General features: G+C 44.9%; 1 protein-coding gene across 3 annotated transcripts in view; it reads left to right on the top strand.

Annotated features, from left to right (window-relative positions):
* The window catches only part of mast4 (microtubule associated serine/threonine kinase family member 4), a 70434-nt gene that overhangs the window by 18830 nt on the left and 29500 nt on the right, over positions 1-22104 (top strand). For all 3 annotated transcript variants that reach the window (XM_056589444.1, XM_056589443.1, XM_056589445.1), the window contains exon 4: positions 6734-6765. In XM_056589444.1, coding sequence (XP_056445419.1) covers positions 6734-6765 — 32 coding nt within the window. The remainder of the gene's footprint in view (positions 1-6733; positions 6766-22104) is intronic.

The following is a 22104-nucleotide window of genomic DNA, read 5'->3' as shown; positions in this document are numbered from 1 at the left end:
TGTGTGTGTGTGTGTGTGTGTGTGTGTGTGTGTGTGTGTGTGTTCTCCCGCATACCAAAATGCCCTTTGACAGAAGATCAATACTTTTGCTCCTGGCATGATGTAGAGATAAGCCATAATCCGTATGTTGTGTCCTCCCTGTCTCCTAATTCCTCCTTTGAAAGCAGTGATGTCCTTTTCTGATAGCTCTGTTGGACACAATGTTGTCTGAACAGCGTGTGCCTTGTGTGTAGAATAAGTCAGCCACTCACTGTATGGTGGCAAATGATGACCTTAACCAAAGGAACAAATAATCTATTGGAAGAAGATGTGATGGATAGCATCACGTCATTCATTGTCTCCTTGGGTCGTTTCCTCCTTTTATGTTATCATTCCTTTCAGTTTCCACTAATTCAATGAGATCCTGGTCCCCACTGTATTGTAGAGATACTGACTTCCGAGCGACCCACGGCTCTGAGCTGACCTTCCCTGGTTCTAACCAGGTGAATCCCTGGCCACTTTTTGTCTGGTAACGGTCGCTTTTCGGCGTGAGTGGGGCCAGAGTTTCAGGGGCTGGAACCAGTCAGCAATAGCCTCTGAGAGACCCTCCAGATATGAAAGTTACCCAATGACAACAGTCTGGTCTTGGCTGGGCAGCAATTGGTTTCCACATATGGGCGAGGCCTTGACTTGTCCAGAGAACTCCAACCAATCAGGGTGACGCTGTTCCTCTCTTTGCTCCTGCCGAATCCAGTTGGAAGTAGTGAAGCAAAAGAATATTATCCCCTGATAAATGCCGGCCATTCTGTGCAAATATGTGTTGATCTCTCGCCGTCAACGTATTGAGTCTATCTCAGATAAAACGGGTTTGATGCCCCCCGTCTGTTTCTAGGCTTTCCTCAGGCCCCGGCATTGCTTTGGAGACTCTGCGAACTGCGGCGCTCCTTGTCCATCAATAACTTAAATCCCTCCCCCTAGCGCCGATTGGTCCCATCATTGTAACATGAAGGTGCTTTCAGCGGGCTCGAGGCCAGAGCAATCTGCGGATTGCACTATTTATAATCTGGAATCCATATCGCTGAATTCATCCACTTGTGTTGAAAAGAAAAATAAGTCCAGTGATCTAGCTTGAAATCTATGAGCCAGGAGCCTTGCTGGTATTAAACAGCTGTCTGAATGCTAGTTCTCCCTCCATGTGGATGTAGGTGTCACACTGCAGTGAGGTCAGTGTGTTCACACGCCTCTTCAGCGAGTTGTCTTCCTACTTCGATTCTCTGTTGTTATTGTTTTTTTTATATAGGCGGAATAGCAGAATCACCCAGAGGGTTGAGTGTGGTGCGTTCAACAGGATGCTTGAACAAGACAATGCCCCAGACCATCCTTGGGAACACAAACACAAGTTTAATCCTCAAACTCCACTGAGGTTCTGCTAAACATATTCAGGATAAAACCCAGCCTGATTGGCCAAGTATTCCCACTTTCGTCTCAAGCAGGAATACACATACACAAAACGACACATACACAAAACGACATATACACATACACAAAACGACACCTCACACCACAAAACGACACCACACACACCAAAAAAACGATACCACACTACAAAACGACAAAGACCCACCACAAAATGAAACACACACACACACAGATACATTCATTCATACATACATACATACATACATACATACATACATACATACATACATACATACATACATACATACATACATACATACATACATACATACATACATACCATAAAACGACACACAAACACACCACAACACGATACACACACTCAAACACACACGCCACAAAACGACACACACCGAGGGTTTTGGTGTAGTGCTGTACTCTAGCTAGAGACGGGCTGTAGTGGTCACCTGTCTGACCTTGCAGTCCCCCCTCACCAGCCCATCTATTTTCCTGCTCCCCTGCCAGTGGGGTGGATCGCTGCTATTCCCGACCACAGCTTGGGTAACAGAAATCATTTGAGCTTGGCTGGAGATGAGGTTGAATAGAGGGAAAGGAGGAGGGACCACTTAATATTCACAGAGCACAACTTCCACCACTGAATGAAAATGAATGTCGGAGAAGGGAATAGAGAATGGATGGGCGGGGGGGGGTTGGAGAAAGACCCACAAATGGAAACGGCTTGTGAACTAGCGGTATTGTGAAGTTGGTGGTGGCCCTTTGGAATGACTTGAAAGCTTTGCGATAAGGAAGAGTAACGTGGAGTGTTTGACTGCAGGAAAGGGCGATTGAGCGACAGTGATACGCAGTTCTAGGGGGAAAGTCAATGCTGAATTAATTGTATTAATAATAATCGGAATAATAATAATAAAAATGACTCTGTTCTTCCAAGTACAACTCAAACTCGCAACAGTTCCCGAGACGACCGCTGCTTCAGAGGAAAACAAAATCGAGTCTAAATGAGTTACCGTAAACGTACAGTAGGACGTCAAACCGGTTCCGCCGGCTGATCCCATTTATCACGGCGCCACTGTGTTCTTAGGAGCCGAGAGGCCGATTCACACGTGCATTTATCTGCCCGAGTTGACGTTTTGCTTACAACACACTTCAGAGTTTCACCCAATTCCCACTTTGGCAGATGCCTCCCTTCCTCTTTCACTCCCCGGTAGGGCTTCGGCTGCCCTGCATGGCGTTGGTCGAGTGGGTCTCTCACCCCCTGACCTTCAGATGTGAACTCTGGTTTCCAGCAATGCAAAGTGGCTCACGGCCCTGTACCGCCACCATTGAAGTCCCCTCCGGCTGCAGGATGCCGGGGTCTCTGTATAGGTTCAGGCAGAACAATGCTCAGGCGAGGATATCCGCTTCCAGGGGCTGCCCACCCTTCTGTTGCAGGCGTCGCTATTCTTTCTATTCTTCAGGGAGCACCCCCCCTCATCTCTCTTTCGGAGTCGTTACCCAGGTTGATCTCGCTCTCTCTCACTTTCTCTCTCTCACTCACCCTCCTCTCGCTCTCTCGCTCTCGCACTCTTTCTGGCTTCCCCCTCTCTTCAATATCCTCCCCATCTCTCTCACCCTTTGCTCTCTCTCTATTTTACAGTCTCGCTCACCCTCTCTCTACCTCATCTCTCAACTCTCTCCTCCCCATGTCCCTCCTCTCCACTCATTCTCGTCATTCTCCCTCCCTCTCTCTATGACTCTCTCTCTCTCGGTCTCGGTCTCGGTCTCGGTCTCTCTCTCTCCCCCTCCCCTCTCCTCTGCTCTGCTCTGCTCTCCCTCCTGGGAAGTTGGTAGAGGAGTGAAACAAGGAGACAAGGCAGCAACGAAAAAAAAAAAAGCGTCAGCTGACTGCCGTCCTCCAATCACAGAAGTTCAGGGTGGAGGTGTTTTTAGAAGCAGCCGCTGAGCTGCGATGTAGCCCGGAGAAGGGAGACGCGTGCGATCGGTGAGACGGGAGATCTGTAGGCTGCAGGAAGAGCGGCGTGGTGTAGCCAGACGCCGGTGAGGAGTCGCGCAGTCTCCCTCACTCTCCGATGGACGAGTCGAGCATCCTGAGGAGGAGAGGGCTACAGGTAGGGAGAGGGAGAGGGAAAAACCTGAATGCGTCTTGTCTTTTCTCACGTCAATCCCTGGAGCTGCAGAGCTTGTTCCGCTGTGTGGAGCGAGGCTTGAAAGTCATGCGGTAAAACAGTAGGTGCTTTGTGCTTGGGAAACGGTAGTTTGCGGCGTGCCCGTGGACGGGGGGGGTGGGGGGACACTTGTGAGTGAGCGGGGAGGGGGGGGAGCTGCAGTGGCCGTGTGTGTGCGTGTTGCACATGTGTAGCGTGCGTTCATACGCGCCGGAGGAATGAAGTTGGGAACCCCGACTGTGATGCAGATTATGGGACTTTCAGTGAAATACAGCGAATGGATGATTGTGTATGATGGTGTTTGCATGGAGTAACTTTTGATTATTTTGTTGATTACCTATCGTATAGGAACTGAATGTTTACTCAAAACATGAATTTATTCTAAACTATTCTATACACAATATACATATGTATATTTATACATATTATTTGAGAACACATTTCTGAAATAATGTGTGCAGGAACAGGTTGAGGTGTTGCTCCTATGTCTGGATGTGAAGGGGACTCTGTCTGGGTCATATAGTGGCAGCAGAGTGATCATAGCTGTTGGTTAACATATAGCACAATTTAGCGAGAAGGATACTGTAGGTCAAATTACCAAAGAATTTGATCTTTATTGAAAGGAGCATTCTATTTTTGAAAAACATTCTTGGCATCCGCGTTAAATTCATCAGTTTTAAACTTTAAGAGGGTTCAATTGATTTTAATCTTTCGATTTTGATTGGCTTGTGAACGTTGTTTTGTTATTAAATTTGGATGTAAAATGAACACAATATGTTGGTTGGTATACATTGTTACCTTGATCTAGACGTTCGGCAATCATATCATTCGACGCGAGTTGGCAGACTTGACGGCTACCTTGCCAGTCTCTGTAGTGATTGCATCACATTTATCACCTTCTTGTTAATAACATGTGCTTCACCATCCCCCTGTTATATGAGGGTCTGACAGATGGAGAAATGAACGCTACGCAATGATGCCACACTTCATTCTACTGCTTCATCCAAGGTCTAAATACATGTCAAATATCTTCTTCTTTTTAGCAGCCTCTAGGATTTTGCATTGAGAAAATCTACATTTGTATATGTTCAGCTAAAATGGAAAAAAATAATGTAGTTCTTTTCTTCTTCTTTTTTTCATTGTATCATAGTAATCCATGTATTTGATATTTAGTTGTGTGTTTTTCAACCTAACAATACCCCTAAATTATATATCTTTAAAGCAAATGGTAAGCAATTTTGAAGAGTATACAAGTCTGGCAACAGAACAGAATTTGCCTTCTTTAAAAGTGGATAAAGAAGAAGAGGGAAATCAGTTTCTCTCAGCGAGAGCAAACAATTCCCAGAGACAATTATATAATGAATTAATTATAAAATGATAACTTGTCAACAAAGTGTGTGTGTGTGCGTGTGCGTGTGCGGCATAAGGCCATCCTGAGCCTTGCAGAGGCTTTGAACACTGGCTGGTTCTCTGCCTTAAAGTATTTCAGGAGATGCTCAATAGAAAGCCTTTACATAACCATCGTCTCGATTGAGAAGGAAGAACCTGGCTAGCTTAGCGTGCGCGTTAGCCTCCTCTGGTGGAGGACAAGGGCAGCTTATTTCACCTCAATAGCGTTTGCTTTTGAATTAGTCTTTCTTTTCTTTTGAATTCATGTTTTGAATATGCCGATCCTTGTTTAGCATAGCCTCGTCATAAACGCTTATCCTTGAAATTTGAGTGTCCTTTTTCCAGACTGCTTTATATCTAGTGTCTGAATGCAAATAGCTTCTCCATCAATGGAAAGATTGCATTATAAAGAGAGCCGACCGAAGGAAGAGGGTCTGCATTGCACCTTGGAGAAGGTTATATTGGCCAACACAGTTCATAAAGACTCCAAGCAGAAGAGCAGCAGATGTAGACTTCAAGTGTTGTACAAAGGCGACAAAATGAGGAAATATAACAGCTCTTGTGCGTAAAATTGTGACCCCTGCAGATGTGCATTGTCTGCTTGCTCTTTCTTGTTGTCACCCAACAATGACTTTTTAATAACAATAGAACGATGGTGCTGCCAATTGTTCCAATGGATCCCGTAGATCAAAGAGACACATTTAATTTGGCATGTCAAATAAAAAACCCTCAAGTGGAGCTGGAAGTGTGATGAAAAGTCAGTTGAAAGAAGGAATAGGAATAGGGTTGGGGGTTATTGTGATAATAACTGTATGAACTTTAGTTTGGCACGGAAATTGAGGTGTTTGAAGTTCTCCAACTCGCCCAACTCTGTCATTTCAAGCATGCTTTTGATGTTGAAATGTCAGGAAAACCAAATATGAACACATTTCTATGACTGCCCCCTCAAAACCTGATCGAGGTTTAACCCTAACTTAAATGCCTTCAGTGTTGTACTATTCCAATTATTATTATTTTTTTATATTAACTATTAAGTTTGTTATGGCTCCTCCAAAACCCAGGAATGAACCACGAAGACAGAACTGATCTAAATGGCAGAAACACTGCTGGGAATGAGGGGCTTGTGGTGGGGGAAACATATGAGGGGATTACAGGCGAGGGCAGTGTTCACTACCAGATTGAGTGACAGTCATTAAACGCTTAATTCAGTTCAACTGACCTTATGTTTCCTACGCATTATAGATATTACATAAATATGTAATCCTCTCATTTTATTTTAAACCACCTATTATTTGACATTGATAAATGGTGTTAAATGTACATCAACAGAAGGTTATAAAGCTAACTATATATCAGTTATATTTACAAAATGTATTAGTTTATCAGTTCATTCTGAAAATATACGTTATTTTAGTCCAGTGCTTCTCTAGTGTTTGTAGGCCATGTTCCCTCCCTGTGGTTCATTAGAAGCGTTTCAGCCTTGATAATTAGCACTGCATAAACTGAAGGCAAGTCTCCCAAGGATACACACACACACCACCCTTGAGCCTGTTTATATTAAAGGAGAGGCCAAATATTAACATTTCTGCTGACAAAAAGAATGAATACAGACCATTCATCACATTTTAGCAACCGATTTTCAGACAAAGAACCGAGGGGCCACACCCAAGGCCAGTCTTGTCCTAAATGTCTAAAAGGTTGGCAGTTGATTCAGTTGTGGCTGTTCAGTTCATGTTTTCTCTTGTTTTTCTTTTCATTCACAGAAAGAGCTGAGTCTTCCACGAAGAGGCAGTCTGTAAGTACCTCCGATTGTCGTACACCCGTTGGCTGGTTTTGGTTTCTACACTCTTTCTGACACTGTGGGTAAAGCTGTCATTCCGCCAAGGCTGTCCCTCCCGCACAAGGGCTGGGAGAGGGCCATGAACTTTGGGGTAATCCCGGTCGACCGCAATGCAATTTCCTTTCCCTTGCATCCTATCAGCTGTCCACGTCAGTCCCTGGAGAGGACAGAATAACAACTGGACAATAAGAATAAAAAATATTTTTTTTTGGACAAAGAAGTTGACTATAAACTTTCCCGAAATGTACGGACAACAGAAACAAATACGGAAAGGGGTATCGCCCACTCCGGAAACTGCCCGGAATTCCCGCCCCCCTCTCTCTCGTCATCAACGCTCATTTTAAGCCCCCTGTTCTGGACGTGAGTGGAGAACAACTGGGAACAAGGTCACCCCCACATGCAGACCCGTTAACCCGCTGGCCGTTTGTTGACACCATCAGCATTGTCATCGAAGCGTAACGCAATCACTGTAGTCAAGAGCTAACCGTGTTACCGAGGCCTCCCTGCGCCCCTTTTCAAGGAAATCTTGCAGGCGTCGTGCTTTAGAGGCCTGACGTACCAACAATCAAACACCATTAAGGTTGTTGTGACCTCTCGTGGGATGCTGAAGTCGTGCCACTAGGATCCGTCGCTACTTGTGGTCAGTCTTCAAGAACATTTCTACGAGGAAATAATAACCAATGCTGCTCTTAAGATGACATAAGCAGGATGAATCAAGAAGACATTAGCGTGAAAGTGTGTCAGGTTTTGAAGATGTTTTAGAAAGCATGCATGGAAGAAAGCAGTGGGTCATCGCTTGATGCTTGACCCAGTTAATACCTGCAGGCTAATGACATCGGCCAAGGTGTTCACGGCAGCAAATCTCATTAAAGACCTTTACACAGAGACGACGGTTTTGGACGAACACAGTTGTCGCTCACAACTCTAAATAGGGGTCGGCTACTCTGATGTACCAGGGTTCATGGTAGACTCAACTAGTAATAATACGTTTACAAGCCGTGTCCATGTGCACCAGAAAGAATCATGGATTTTCAGATGTTGAGAGGACCCAAATCAGTACTGTAAAATCAAACTTTGTTTTGCCACTGTCATCAGAAACACTGTTTCCGTTTCAACACTGTTGCAGTTTCCAACACAACAATGCCTCCCAATGATGATAAATATTTTCACGATTAATGACCAACAATGACCAAAACTCCTAATTCCAGTCAGGAAGTGTGGGTCTGACCCACACTTCCTAACTGGAATTAAGAAGTAGGAAGGAAGGGTTATTAGGAAGGGCATTATACAAACCTAGTACTTTTATCACCATTGTTCTTACTTTGCCAAGTTGCACTTCATCGGTCGTGCTCGCCAATAACGAAAAAACAAATTAGCGAGCAGCAGACTGCTCTCAGCCCTGTGTGACGGCTGGGTGGTGTCAAGAACTAGGGCCGATCTCCGCCGCTTGGCACCTAGTCACAGAGGGGCCTCTTGGCTGACCTGCTCCCTATCCACCATTCTCACGCTCTCTCTCTCTCTCTCTCTCTCTCTCTCTCTCTCTCACTCCTATCTGTGTCCCTCTCTGTCTGTCTCTTTCTGTTTCTCGTTTTCTCTCTCTGTCTCTCTTTCTGTCTCAGTCTTTATTTGTCTCTCTTTCTGTCTCTCTTTCTCTATCGCTGTCTTTATGTATTTTTAGCTCCGTCTCTCTCCATCTGTTTTTCTCTTTCTCGCTGTCTCTGACCCTTTTCCACCGGTGGGTACGCTTCAGACCCAGCACGCCTCAGCCCAGTTGCGAGGGTGTGGTATAGCCCAGCTCAGTTACGGCTTGTGTTTCCATCGCCGACAGTACCCTTATGGCAGGGCGGGGTTTACGCCGTATTGTGATAGCCGCGCCAGCTACGTAAACATCCTGACCTCATAGCAGCCCCACACAGTGTACCCTGATAATAAATCCAAGGAAAGAGAAGAACGTGCACGATGAACAAAGAGCAACAATGTAGGACGTCCAAGAAAGGCGGCAAACTTTTGCGCGACATTTCCTTCAATAAAGGAATAGGAATATATTCAATTGAAGGAATATAAATGAAATGCGCCATATCCCTCTATCTGTCTCTGTTTCTCTCTGTCTCTCTCTCACTTTATCCGCTTTGCCCTAGTTTCACACTTTCAACCATCTCGACTTCTTATGGTACAGCGATGAGGTTCTGTTATAGTCTATAAGTGTCCCCGGCTCTCTTGTCAACTTGTACATGGTGCTGAGCAGTGAATAGGTGCCAAGAGCAAAGTAGTGGGCTGCTGTCCTGTTTCAATTCCATTTGGTACGATTCGGCTCATTTCCTATTTGTTCCCTAAGAAGCTTACTATCTGTATACATTCCATTTAAGTATTCCAATATTTTTGATTATTTTTGTAATACTATCTTAATTCGGCAGTGACTTCAGGTGAGATTGACCATTGATTGTTTGTTTGTGCCCAGTAGTTTGTCAGAACAGCGGTAGTAGACACAGTGCTTTCCTTGAGTGGAGGTGTCCAGTGTGGTCGCGGACCGTGCTGCATGGGGGGGTGTGGCCCCGGGCTCCGTGAGCGACGTCATGAAGCCCTTCGGCTCTGCGTGGCAACGCCCTCTTTTTAACTGCACCAAAACACACGGTATACACGTCCCCTTTTTGGTGTTGGTTCCAGTTTGATCCAGTTAAAAGAACAGCAGACACCGTCGGTGTTCAAACTCAGTGGAATTACGCAAAGATCTGCATTGCTCCGCTGAGACGGGGCTATTGATTGAAGGAGGACACACACGCAGAGGAATCAGCCCTGTGTGTGTGTGTGTGTGTGTGTGTGTGTGTGTGTGTGTGTGTGTGTGTGTGTGTGTGTGTGTGTGTGTGTGTGTGTGTGTGTGTGTGTGTGTGTGTGTGTGTGTGTGTGTGTGTGTGTGTGTGTGTGTGACAGGTGCTGTGGCGCATTATGATTTAATTTTTTTTACCCTTTGCGATGACATCATCTCCGTAGTAACAGCGGCATCACTGAGCTCACGCTAGCGATCCGTCAAGGTGACAGCGGCGGGAATGACAGGGTGAGATGAAGGATCCAATGCATTAATTCTAGCGCGCCACACTCCCACCGGTAGCCAATCAGCAGCCTGGAGACGAGGGGTGGGTTGGGATGAATGACACATGCAGCATGTGTTTATAAAGCAGGCTGGGGGGCACGTGTTGGGGAATGAGGGGGGGAGCACTGTGGTCCTGTCTCTGTCTCTCTCGGGTCATTGTCTGTCTGTCAGTCTGCCAGTCTCAGTCTGTCTGTCTTTGTCTCTCTCTGTCTGTCTGTCTGTCTGTCTGTCTGTCTGTCTGTCAGTCTGCCATTCTCAGTCTGTCTGTCTTTGTCTCTCTCTGTCTCTCTGTCTGTGCCTGTCTGTCTGTCTGTCTGTCTGTCTGTCTGTCTGTCTGTCTGTCTGTCTGTCTGTCTGTCTGTCTGTCTGTCTGTCTGTCTGTCTGCGAGTCTCTGTCTGTCTGCGAGTCTCTGTCTGTCTGTCTCTCTTTCACTTGTCTGTCTTTTTCTCTCTTTCGCACTCTGCGGGCAACCGACAATCTCATCTGACAGCCCCAAGGTGGTACGCTCAAAGGACCAAAACAAGAGCCCCCCCCCCCCCCCCCATCTTGCTATTCCTCCTCCTCCTCCCCCCTTTATCCTCTCCTCCCATTTCTTTCTGCTGGTGGGGGGTGGGGGAGACACGGAGAGAGAGAGAGAGAGGGGGAGAGAGAGAGAGAGAGAGAGAAGCGTGCATGCCTCAGTGCTCTGTGGTGGCTGGGCTGGGCTCTTTGTCAGCGGCGGGTAGACTGAGACGTATAGCATGTCTGCGGCGGGGGAAACCAACAGCGCAGTGAAGCCATGAAAGCCCAGCGTGAGAGGCTGAGAATCCCAGGGCTGACGCTGGAGTGAGTATTTGTGTTTGTCTCTCTCTCTCTCTCTCTTAATGGGAAGCAGGTGGTGTTGAACGGTGAATCCTCTGCGGTAGCATCTCTCCTCTCTCTCTCCGTCTCTCTCTCTCTCTCTGTCCCTCTGCTGTTTTCATTTCTCCCATCCTCAGAGCTCAGTGCAGTGTTAGCATTAGCCGTAGCATCCCTTTCTAGCGGAGGGAAGTCTTTATGTTTTTAGGAATCCTTTGTACCCTGCCTCCCAAGACTGGGATGACAGTGTCCATTATGCATGATCGCATGCGTTTGTGTGTGTGTGTATGTTTACAAAAAATGTGAATACTAGATAAAGATAGAGAGCGAGCCGAGATGATTATCTGCTTATATGGAAATGCATGCAGCAGATGCATGACTGACATGTTTGTTTTGGTAGCGGCTGACAGCAGGCACGCACATGAAACGTGTTCCACAACGCATTAAAGCTCCTCTGCTGTGGAATACCCTTTGCCCGGATTGTTTGGCACACGAATGGCGACGCAGGCCTCTGTTTAGAACTAGTTTTTAGTTTATTTAGCCTGTTTTTATTTCAGGCATAAACAAGTATTAGTCCGTGGCCCGTAGAAGGAGAAGCCTCATTTGTGTATGTTGATTACAATATGGGGTAACCGTGACGACTGAAATGTATTCTAATTAATTCATTTGTGTCCGATCATGGAGATTTTGTTATGGTTCTCATTATCGTTTTTTATGTTTGAATAATTAAAAAATTTCAGAGCAGACTCAGCTTAAACAATAGAAACCAAATCCATTGAAAGTTGTTGATGTTTTCACACAAGGAGAATTGAAATTGATGAAAAAAAAGCAAAGCGATCATTCAAATACATTTAGAATCGTACTTTCAGTTTGAAGTGGGCCGTGTGTACGGACGACCTTTCAGCGATTCATCAATCGATATATCGATTGATGAATCATTAGAAAGTCTTTCAGCCGATCCTCTACACAAAACAACCCTGCTGTAGTAGACAGAAACAGCCCTGATCCTGCCCAGCCTTCTGCACGCGGTGGTCGGGCGTACGGTCTGTGTACGCCATATGTAAAGGGATGGCTATTTACCAGGACTTTACCATTTCAACTTCCAGCCTGACTCCCCGGAGCTTGAGCCCCACCCCCACTAGCCCCTGCAGCCCGTGCAGTCCCCTCCACGCGTTCCACTTCTGGAGGTAAGCCCACGACAAGCCCTCCGGTGGGGGGGGGGGGGGTTCGTTGTTGATCAGTGTTGTCGTCCACCTGCTCTGTTTTGTGTGTGCGTGAAGCGCTCCTGGGTTGTGGGAGAGGTACAGCTGGCAGATAACGGGTTTGTTTTGCTTGATGTGTTGGTCTATAATTTGTCTGTTCTGGAAAAAATTAAGTCAACCACTTCGGTGGAATCCTTCCATTTTTTTATTTTATTTGCTGTAGCTGTGATCGTCCCCGGATTGGTTGTTGGCATTGAAATTGAGTTTGGAGGAAAGAGGACATACTGAGGCTTATATAATCCTCTGCCCCCCCCCCCCCCCCAACACACACACTCTCACTCTCACACACACACACACACACACACACACACACACACACACACACACACACACACACACACACACACACACACACACACACACACACACACACACACACACACACACACACACACACACACACACACCCCTCCCAACCCCCATCTGTGATTTGGGCTTACGCTCCTCTTTCATGTGTTAAGTAGGATTTCAAACACATCAAAGTGGCCAATGCTCTCCAAATCTGTTTGAATACGCAGAGGATAAAATGGACTTGATTTGATTAAAAGTCCATCTGAAATAAATGGTCTTACGTCTGCTCCTCGTTATCTGCCGTGTCTTAACGAGGGCTGATGTATAATTGGGGGGACGCGGTTCTTAATTTCATGGCTTTCGCCGTCGCTACATGACGCGTGACGCGGTGGGAGCTCTTGTGAAAGAGCTGGATGACTGAATCCACCCGCTACTGCGGAGTGGGATGTTCCCGCTAATTCCCCCCCATGGGTGAATCACGTTGTGTCACAGAGTCACGTTGTCCTGTTTGGCTCCACTGTTACAGCATGGCGTGAAGAACACGGGGGGAGGGGCCCCATGATCCACGGGCAATCCATAAGAACATGATTATGTGCTTTGGATGAAAGTGTTGCCAAATGGCATGTATTTATTCATATATTTAGTATCTATGATCGATCTTCTAAAAGAAATGTCCTCTCTTGATACATGATTTGTAATAATTAGTCTTATGTTGACCTGATCTGAGACATTTTTTCAAGCCCAATTTCAGATTGAGGATTTTGGTCAATCTTTGGTGCAACCAAGCAGTATTTCCATTGTCTGAGATTTCTTTCATCACATTCTTTTTCACAGATTTTTTCAAAGCATCAAGTGGGCAATTTAAGCGATTATCCTGAATTTGGTGTGGAGTCGCCATTGGACTGGTTACATTGTTCCCTGGCTGTGGTCTAAGCAGATGTAACTGCACCATTCAGTGTTTGTTCATTCCTGGTTCCTGTTGTTCTGTACCCTTGCAGTGTTTTTTTCACTTACTTTCTTTGTAGCACATGCAGCTATCTTTTGCATTGCTCTTAAGTCCTTGGTGCTTGTTTTGCAGTTTTCCCATGCTGTTAACACACACTTTCACCAGCCAAATGGCTTATTCTGTGACCTTGAACTTTTGTGTGTGTGTGTGTGTGTGTGTGTGTGTGTGTGTGTGTGTGTGTGTGTGTGTGTGTGTGTGTGTGTGTGTGTGTGTGTGTGTGTGTGTGTGTGTGTGTGTGTGTGTGTGTGTGTGTGTGTGTGTGTGGGGGGGGGCGGCGGCATCGTATTAGAATGATGCGACAACTTCAGGTCAATTGCTTGCTGCTGTACCCGTCTGTCCGATCCAGGTGGGTTCCTGCCTGTCTGAGCTATTACACTACTTTCGTTTTGCAATGCATCTGCGTCATGACTTCTAAGAAGCAGACACTGAGGGTGATAATGCAGCTATGGGGCTATCGTTGCGGACCGCGGAGCAAAAGGTCCCTTCAGTATTTTTAGAAGCAAAGCGGTACAGTACTCTTCACCTTTTTGGCAATCTGTGAGAATGACTTTAGTCTCCAGTTGTTTGGACAGTGTACTTGGCCATGATGGATTACTTGGGAAGAAGCACAGGGTTTCTTATCTCAAGCCTCACAGTACTTTATCTTGATGGAATAAAACAGACACTAGGAATATGTATCTACCTAAAAAAAAATAGTATTTTTGCGTTAGCATATGCACTTTATGCAAAAGCTGCGTTCTTTGCCGGAGAAGATGTTTTCGAGGATTTATTTTAAAAATTTGTAGTGGTATAGTGGTAAATGACTGCATGACTGAATTAATGCCTTCAGATTCGATACGTGGGCACTGTTCATTTTAATTCATACCTTCTTATTAGATGATTTGTGAATGCATCCGTGGTTAAAGGTTTGTATCCTCATTATGTACAAAAATAATTAAAAAACTAATAGGTTTACACTCCAGTTTGATCATTAATAGTTGATAAAATATCGCAACTCCAGCCTTACTCGGTTTGGTACGCACTAAGTATCCTATGTCAAATGCCAGCATATCAAGTATCTATACATTTGTAATGGATGGAAGGAGGGATGAATGGATGGATATTTTTCTTTAATGTATTCTATAGGGTTCATATGAATAGTCCTGATGCAAAGCTGTCCAGTCACATCATCTCTCTGGTTTAAAGCCATATTTACTATCATCTAATTAGTTTAATGAATATTTTCCTCTATACCTTGTTATACCTAGAATACATTAACAAGTATAAATGCATGGACGGAGTCCACATTTGGTTGTCTACATTGAATCCGTCTTCTATAACTAACGCCTAGTCGTCTATTATTGTCCACTCATCCTTTCAGATCACCAGATCGCAATCTTCAATTTGCATCCATTTGTACTGGACCCAGATCGGTTCCACAGATGTGATGTCACAAATTGTGCCCAAAAGGCAGCCAACCTAGATTTCACTGAAAACAACAAAACAGTTTCCCTCTGCTGGTGAATATAGGAAGAAGAAGATGTGAAGATTATGATCCGGCGAAAAGTGGAGCAGTTATAATTTATACAGTCAAGGTCATGCTTCTGTCATTTATTAATTCATCCGTTTTGAGGTGGAAAGGTCTTAAAATAAGAAAAGCTGTGACCGGTTCAGGGTCTATATTATTTAGAGTCCTCTTCGCCAGTGCAGAGGGATGAGTCCGATGGAGAGAGCTTGGTGGACATCCTGATATGGAAGCAGGCCGTGTGCCCTGACATGCTTGTTAATTATATTTTATAGTCTTGGCTGAGATGGTAGTGGAACATGTGGGTGTCAGTCAGGGTTGTTTTGCTGGTGTACCGTTTCAGGAGGTCTGGTCTTGCTGCATCAGGAGCAGCTGGTTAACTTATCGCAATTGTTTCAATCAGTCCTATTCTAGGATTAAAATTGTAACATTGCACCGTTTGTCTGAAACATCGACACAACGTTGAGGATCATATGTAGTGATCCTAAATCCTGAATGCGAGCAATTGATTTTGTCATGTATTGGTAGCGTGTGTAGTGTAAGTACAGACCCCAAAAAAAAAAATTAGAAAAATTCAGTTTGAAGAGTTGTTGCTGAGACAGGGCTCCTTCTCTTCCCTGATGGTGTGGACTGGCTGTGCCCCCCAGCCCCAACATGGCCCTTGTAAAAACTTTACAAGTTGACCACTTATCTAGCTACGACCCATCCTGTTTTATCATCACAGTGCTCCTCTGGCTCCCCAGACGCCAGCTTAAACAACGATGAACATGCGGTCTCTTCTTCTTCTGTTTGGCGTATTCAACGCACGCAATCGATGGGCCAACTTTGTGGGGTTTCCAGTATTGTCACCGTTTCACTGGGGGAGTATAGTGCCTTGTTAGGCTCATCAGTCGAGGTTTGTTAGGTTTTCAATACATTGTCTGGGGTGAATGGTGCACACTCACACTCACTCGCTCTAAGATATTACATTGATTTATTTTGCAATACATCTGTGAATCTGTGTCATAACTTATTCACACACACACACACACACACACACACACACACACACACACACACACACACACACACACACACACACACACACACACACACACACACACACACACACACATGTCCAAGTTATTACTCTTGGATTATTTTGCAATACTTCTGTGTCATCATAACTTCGCACGCACGCGCACGCACACGCGCGCGCGCGCTATTACAGTTGTTTTAGTTTGCAATACATCTGCGATTCTGTGTCATAGCTTATTCACACACACACACACACTCACACTCACACTCACACTCACACTCACACTCACACACTCATCTCTGGACCGACTCATGGAAAAGCCCATTTCAAATATAAGAGCTGCTTAATACGCCAGACCTAAGCGTTGTATGCAGGGGGGCCAGACTGTAGGAAGGCTGTGTCTGCTGATGATGCAGCAGCATTCTGACTCACCGTCCCCCCCCTCCCTGGATGTGAAATGGAAGATGCCTGTTACATGATACAGAGCATGTGGGCCAGCAGAGGTAGCCGCGATGTCAAAAGAGTTTGGGACTTCAGTCCCACGGCGCGGGACGGCAACACAGCGCGAGAAGCTAGAGGAGGGGGTCCTATCCTCAGCAACACCGGAGACGGCTCGCTCACGTCGGCCGCGCGCTTCGCCCGAGACCCCTCCTCCACGGATTTACTATTTCCCTCTGAAGCGAGGAGGACGGGAGAGCAGAGGACGGAGCGCCCTCTTCCCTGCTGGTTTTATTCTTGAATTGGTCCATGCCGCATCTGGCCGCAGACCCCCCCGCGCCGACCCCGTCCCATCCCGAGCAGAGGCGTCGTCCTCCTCCCCGTGTCTGGCGGGACCTGACCAGCCCCCCCAAGGAGCCCCGCGGCGGACTTCCCCTCACCCGGTCCGTCAGGACCTCTCGGGAGTCTGACTCTGTCGTCCCGCGGTCACCGTGACGACACAGACCAGGCGATGTCCGACCCCGGTTTGTGGACGCTGCTGTCAAACTTCAACATGCCCCAGTTCTTCAGCGGCGCGAGGCTGCGGCGCTCCAAGAGGTAACCTGGAGGAGGGCGATCTCCTCGGGGGGGTGGTCTCTGGTCCGCTCCTCGGCTGGGACGGCTGGGTCAGAGGGGCTGGGGCGTACTCCATGCAGACGGTTCAAATTTGTGTGTTTAAGACGGGTGGAAAAACGGTTGTTTCTATCCATTTTCTACAAGATGAACAATAAGTCTGCAGCAGTAATGGATGTTCATATCATCCTATTTCTGATATCAGACGATGCGTGATGATTTGTTTTTTACCGGGGACCGTGTTCCAGAAATGATGAGTGTTGCTGAACTGGTTTATTAAATGCTTTCATGATCAGTGGATACTGTTTACAGTGCTGCTCACTGCACATTATTTTAATCCATGGCCTGACCTATTTTTTCGTACAAAAGAGCTTAGCATACATCGAGTCTTTTTAGGACATTATGTACCATTAGTGGATCTGTTTGGTAACCCACAGTTATGAAGTGATTCATTTTCTTAAGACATTGAAAAGATCTCTATGAAGGATGAGTTGTTAAAATAAATCTGCTTTCAGGTGAAGCACTTTAATAGATAATAAATGTAATGCAATAATTGTATATACATAATGGTATATTGTATATACATAATGTATATACAAAAAAAATAACATTTAAATATTTTCCTTCCAAACCTCATGAGTGAGAGTGAGAGAATCTAGAATAGATTTAAAGGAAGAAGATTAACTTAATGGGGTGTGGGACCATTTTCATAATACGCTTAGTAATGCTATGTCGTTCCTTGTCATGCGACCTTAAACCTCTCAAAGCAATACTCTGGAAGGTTAAGCAATGATGAAGAAATGCTCGCCTTGCTTTCCCACGGGGAGGACACAAGAAAGGTTGATGAATTCAGAACAGAATCAATGCAAAGCCCTTTAACTTTCACACACTTTAATTTAACGTAGTCACTCTTCAATATCTTCAGTCTCTAAATAGTGGGAAATGAATGAATTAATTTGTTTTGTTTTTGCTAAATAATGCACTGACAGAACACGACAGGCCTTAATCATCTGTGCTATTGTGTTATCTGGTTTAAAACAGTCCTTTTCTAAAAGATTATTTAAAGCAGGAGTCTCACATGTCCGCAGTATAACATGGCCTACTTTCCTCTGCCTTATCATCTCCGCCCGCGGCTCCTTCATCGGCCTTAAGCTGTGTGAGACGATCCCTTCCCTCACATCAGCACCTACACTGGCTGAGCTGCTGTCTGCTCAGAGCTCAGCCCATAGCGCGGGAACACGTCCCATCATAATGAACAATGACCAAATGGTTCTGTGGTTATTGTTCAGTGATTCATAGTGAAATGGTTCGTCATTTTGGGGAGACGTTGGTGTCTTTGAAAGTGCCACTGTGATTCTCATTTGAGATTTGGCCAAACAACATTTTTGTTACCCTAGGTTGCTGTATTTATGTGTTGATTTGTGATTTTCAGTACCACAACCATTGAGTCCGATGTGGCAACCAAAAATCCAATGATTAGTTTGAAAATGCATGTACAAGCCATATAGCACATCATAAGCTGTTGATTGTAGGGCCCGACCGATTCATCGGCCTGCCGATTTAATCGGCCGATTATAGCCTTTTTGAAAATAATCGACATCTGCCAAAAAGACGCAGATTACAACCGATTATTTTTTTTTATTTTTTTTTATTTTTTAGAAATGTTATTGCGCTTAGTATCCTGCAGATTGCGCTCCTACTCGCCTAGCTAACTAACAACTTTAGCTGGAGTAAAAAAGAGGAGATTGAATTTTACCGTACAACATGAAAGCACGCTCGCTCAGGCAGCTGCGCGCTCACCTCACCAATGTACACAAGACACGTTGTTTGAGCATGTTGTGCCTGTTTTTCTTTAGTTCCCAGGCCATGTTAATTTGTTAGACACTGTAGACTCTAACGGTGAGACCATACTGCTCAGCACGCACGTGTTGGTCACTGCTCACGAGCGCAGCACATTGGGAGTTAGTTATTTATTTTACATTTTACATTACACTAATTTTTGACTGTAAATGTATTCTAAAACACTCAAAGGTTCTGCATTCAATTCACATATTCGTCAAAAGTGTTTAAAGTATATTTAAGGTATCAAAAACTACGTTTTATATGCTTTTTTTTTTTTTTTTTTTATCGGCCGATTAAATCGTAATCGTAATTTTTCTCTGAAAATAATCGGCATCGGCACTCAAAAATCAATATCGGTCGGGCCCTAGTTGATTGGTCAGTGTAACAACACTGTTGGTTGCTACACGTCACCTAGGGGGCTTTTATAGGGTTCCTATAGCCCATGGACACAGGGTGAGATGATAACAATACAGAGCAGTGTAGGAGATCTCTGTGTGGGTGTTTGGGGGTGTGGGCTGATGTGTGGTTTAACCTGTGCACAATGTACAACAGCCATCATCCACACACAATCCACAGTATTTGTGTCTTTTGTGTTCAAGTTCTGTTCCAAAATTCTCTGCTTGGTGTCTATTCTGTTGAATGTGGTTCCTTTGGAAGTGGCCTTTAAGCGCTGTGTAATGAAAGGTGTTTTTGTATTCAAGTCAAGGCCACAGCGTTTTGAATCCATAAGAATGCCGCATGGATCTTGTTGTTTGTTGGCGATGCTCCGCCATATTGAGAGGTCTCAAGAGAGTTGTAGTCTTTAGCCAACATAAATATACCGTACGCTAGGCAAATTTAAACATTGTTTTGCCACGTCTTGCATGACAAACACTGTGGAAGTTTAAAAAACAACTGTCTTCCCTTATCGACAAATACTTGCAAGATAAATAACCAATTACGAAAACAACATTAAAACAAAAATAATAATAACAGAGATTTGAATGCTCCTATGCTTCCAAAATGGAGGCGTCATTGCAACGTGACGTTGTGATGACCAATCCCGTGTGTGTGTGTGTGTGTGTGTGTGTGTGTGTGTGTGTGTGTGTGTGTGTGTGTGTGTGTGTGTGTGTGTGTGTGTGTGTGTGTGTGTGTGTGTGTGTGTGTGTGTGTGTGTGTGTGTGTGTGTGTCGGGGGGACTGGATGTAATCCAGTGAGGAGGTATAAATAGAGTATATTAAATCTGATCCTGTTTGACTGGGCACCTGTCTACCCTTGGTGTTATTTGCTGGCTTCTTTTCGAGGTGTATGTTTTGTGAAATCTAAGTACCTGTGGCATGAGATTAGCTCTGTTGCTACATTTCATCGATGCTAAACCGATCAACTGGGTTGCATAAGGCTCTTGGCATTTTTGTCTTTTGGACAGGGATTGGACTTCCAACTTTGGCGATTAGCAATGCAACTACGTTTATGTTAAAATGTGACCGAACAGAACAGTTAATTTATGTCATTTATTTATTACTTTTACAAAAATCATGGCAATGCAAAAAAAAGAGTCAAATATCCTCCTGAATCCATCTTCAAAACATTATGTTCTCTGCTGCTCCTCTTCTCTGTATCATGAGGCAGTGAGGCGTCGCAAGTCACTGAAGGTATATAAAGTCGACCTTGACGCAAAATCCGCCTGATCACCTCTAATGAATAGTCAATGGGGCTCTGTGTACATCCGGTGGGGGCATCGCTCCCTGGCTGCTCGTCATGTCTGAGGTAATCCTCGAAAGGCTCCGCAGTCCTTACATGATTTCACTTTACAATAAGGGTGCATTCAGTGGAGGTTAAATAACAATAATTAATGCGGTATAAGTATTAACGAACGGTTAATTGACAGTGAACTAAGGGTCTAGAAATAATGGACAAATGGTGTTCATGTTACCTAGGGGTAGTGGTCTTTATGTAAGGTATTCATTTATAAATGCTTTGATGACTCTCCATAACCCTCAAGCAATATAAAAATGAATTAATGTTGATTCATGGTTTCTTAATGTACCCTTAATGTAAAATGTTACCTTTCTTTTTGTCTTGTGTTTGTTTAGCTTTGCCTTGCTAGCTTTGCGAAAGATGAAGGCATATGTAATTTTAGAAGTGTGAACTGTTGGGATGCATATGTGTGCATACTTGTCTTTTAGCAATGTATTAGAGGATCTGAGCACAGTTTGTCACCTGAACATGGCTCTCTCTTTCTCTCTATTTCTCTACCTCTACCTCTCTGCACCGTGATACCATGCATCTTCCCACCATACTAATGACTTAAGTCAAAAGCCCTATTTAAGTCTTTTAAGCATTTTTCCTGTGACATATTGCGAACAAACAACCATTCTGCTATATTTCAGAGGCAAAAAATACAAGATTAACCGCAAAAAATCTCCTCTCTCGCTCTGGTGATTCATGATCTATCTTTGACCTTGCAGTTGACCTATCACTGCACACCCTGCTGCTGCTCGGCCTGTACCACCTTGGATCTAGAACAAACCTGGGAAATCTCGCTTAAGGTCAAACGCAAATAACAAAGTGGGGCGCACACCCTTTTTGAGAGGTCACCTAATTAAAAAAAACGGAGTGTGCCGAACGTCTCGCGCTGTACTCTGATTCTGAAACACAGTTTCACACCACGGCGGTGCCAGTGACTGTCGCACGAAACAAAACACTCATTGGTATGTGCAACATGAACCGGGAGCGAATGGAAGGGAGCCATCCAGTATGAAGACATCTAGGGACTCTAACCTCTCCTATAACGGTATGGAGCCGTTCAATATAAAGACATCGAGGGACTCTAACCTCTCCTATGACAGTGGGGAGCCGTTCAATATGAAGACATCTAGGAACTCGTACCGCTCCTTTAAGAGGGGAACCATCCAAGAGAGAGATCTTGGTGGGAACTAGGTTGAATCAGATCTCGTGTTTTGCATCCAAACCTCATCTGCTGTGATGCTCAGTACACACACCCAACAAATAACTCATTATGAAATGTCAAGACACAAGCACACACGCACGCACGAGCACGCACACACAACGTACTGTGGGTGTTGTTTTTACTATAATCATTAATGGTGTTGTGTTGGATTCCTCTGGCTCGGTGTAGAAGATATTGTTTCCTTCCAGCCCAAAGCACACGGCCACGTCGGGGCAGATTGAAAACAGCCCTGCTTTACATTTCTATGTTCCCTACGTGTTTCTCCCAGAACAACAATATGATTGTATTTATTTTTTGGGTGGCACTACAAATATGAGGCGAAAATACATGCTCTCTGGGCTTTGTGGTTTTAGCCTCTACAGGAACTTTATTATTATTCCTGGTTCTCTGTGTCTCCCTGGAAACCTCGCTTTATCCATTTTGTGCTGATAGGGGGGGGGGGGAG

Source organism: Gadus chalcogrammus, chromosome 4, assembly GCF_026213295.1.
Source record: "Gadus chalcogrammus isolate NIFS_2021 chromosome 4, NIFS_Gcha_1.0, whole genome shotgun sequence".
NCBI lineage: Eukaryota > Metazoa > Chordata > Actinopteri > Gadiformes > Gadidae > Gadus > Gadus chalcogrammus.
The sequence above is the reverse complement of the archived record's forward strand: the minus strand, read 5'-3'. Positions and strand labels throughout refer to the sequence as shown.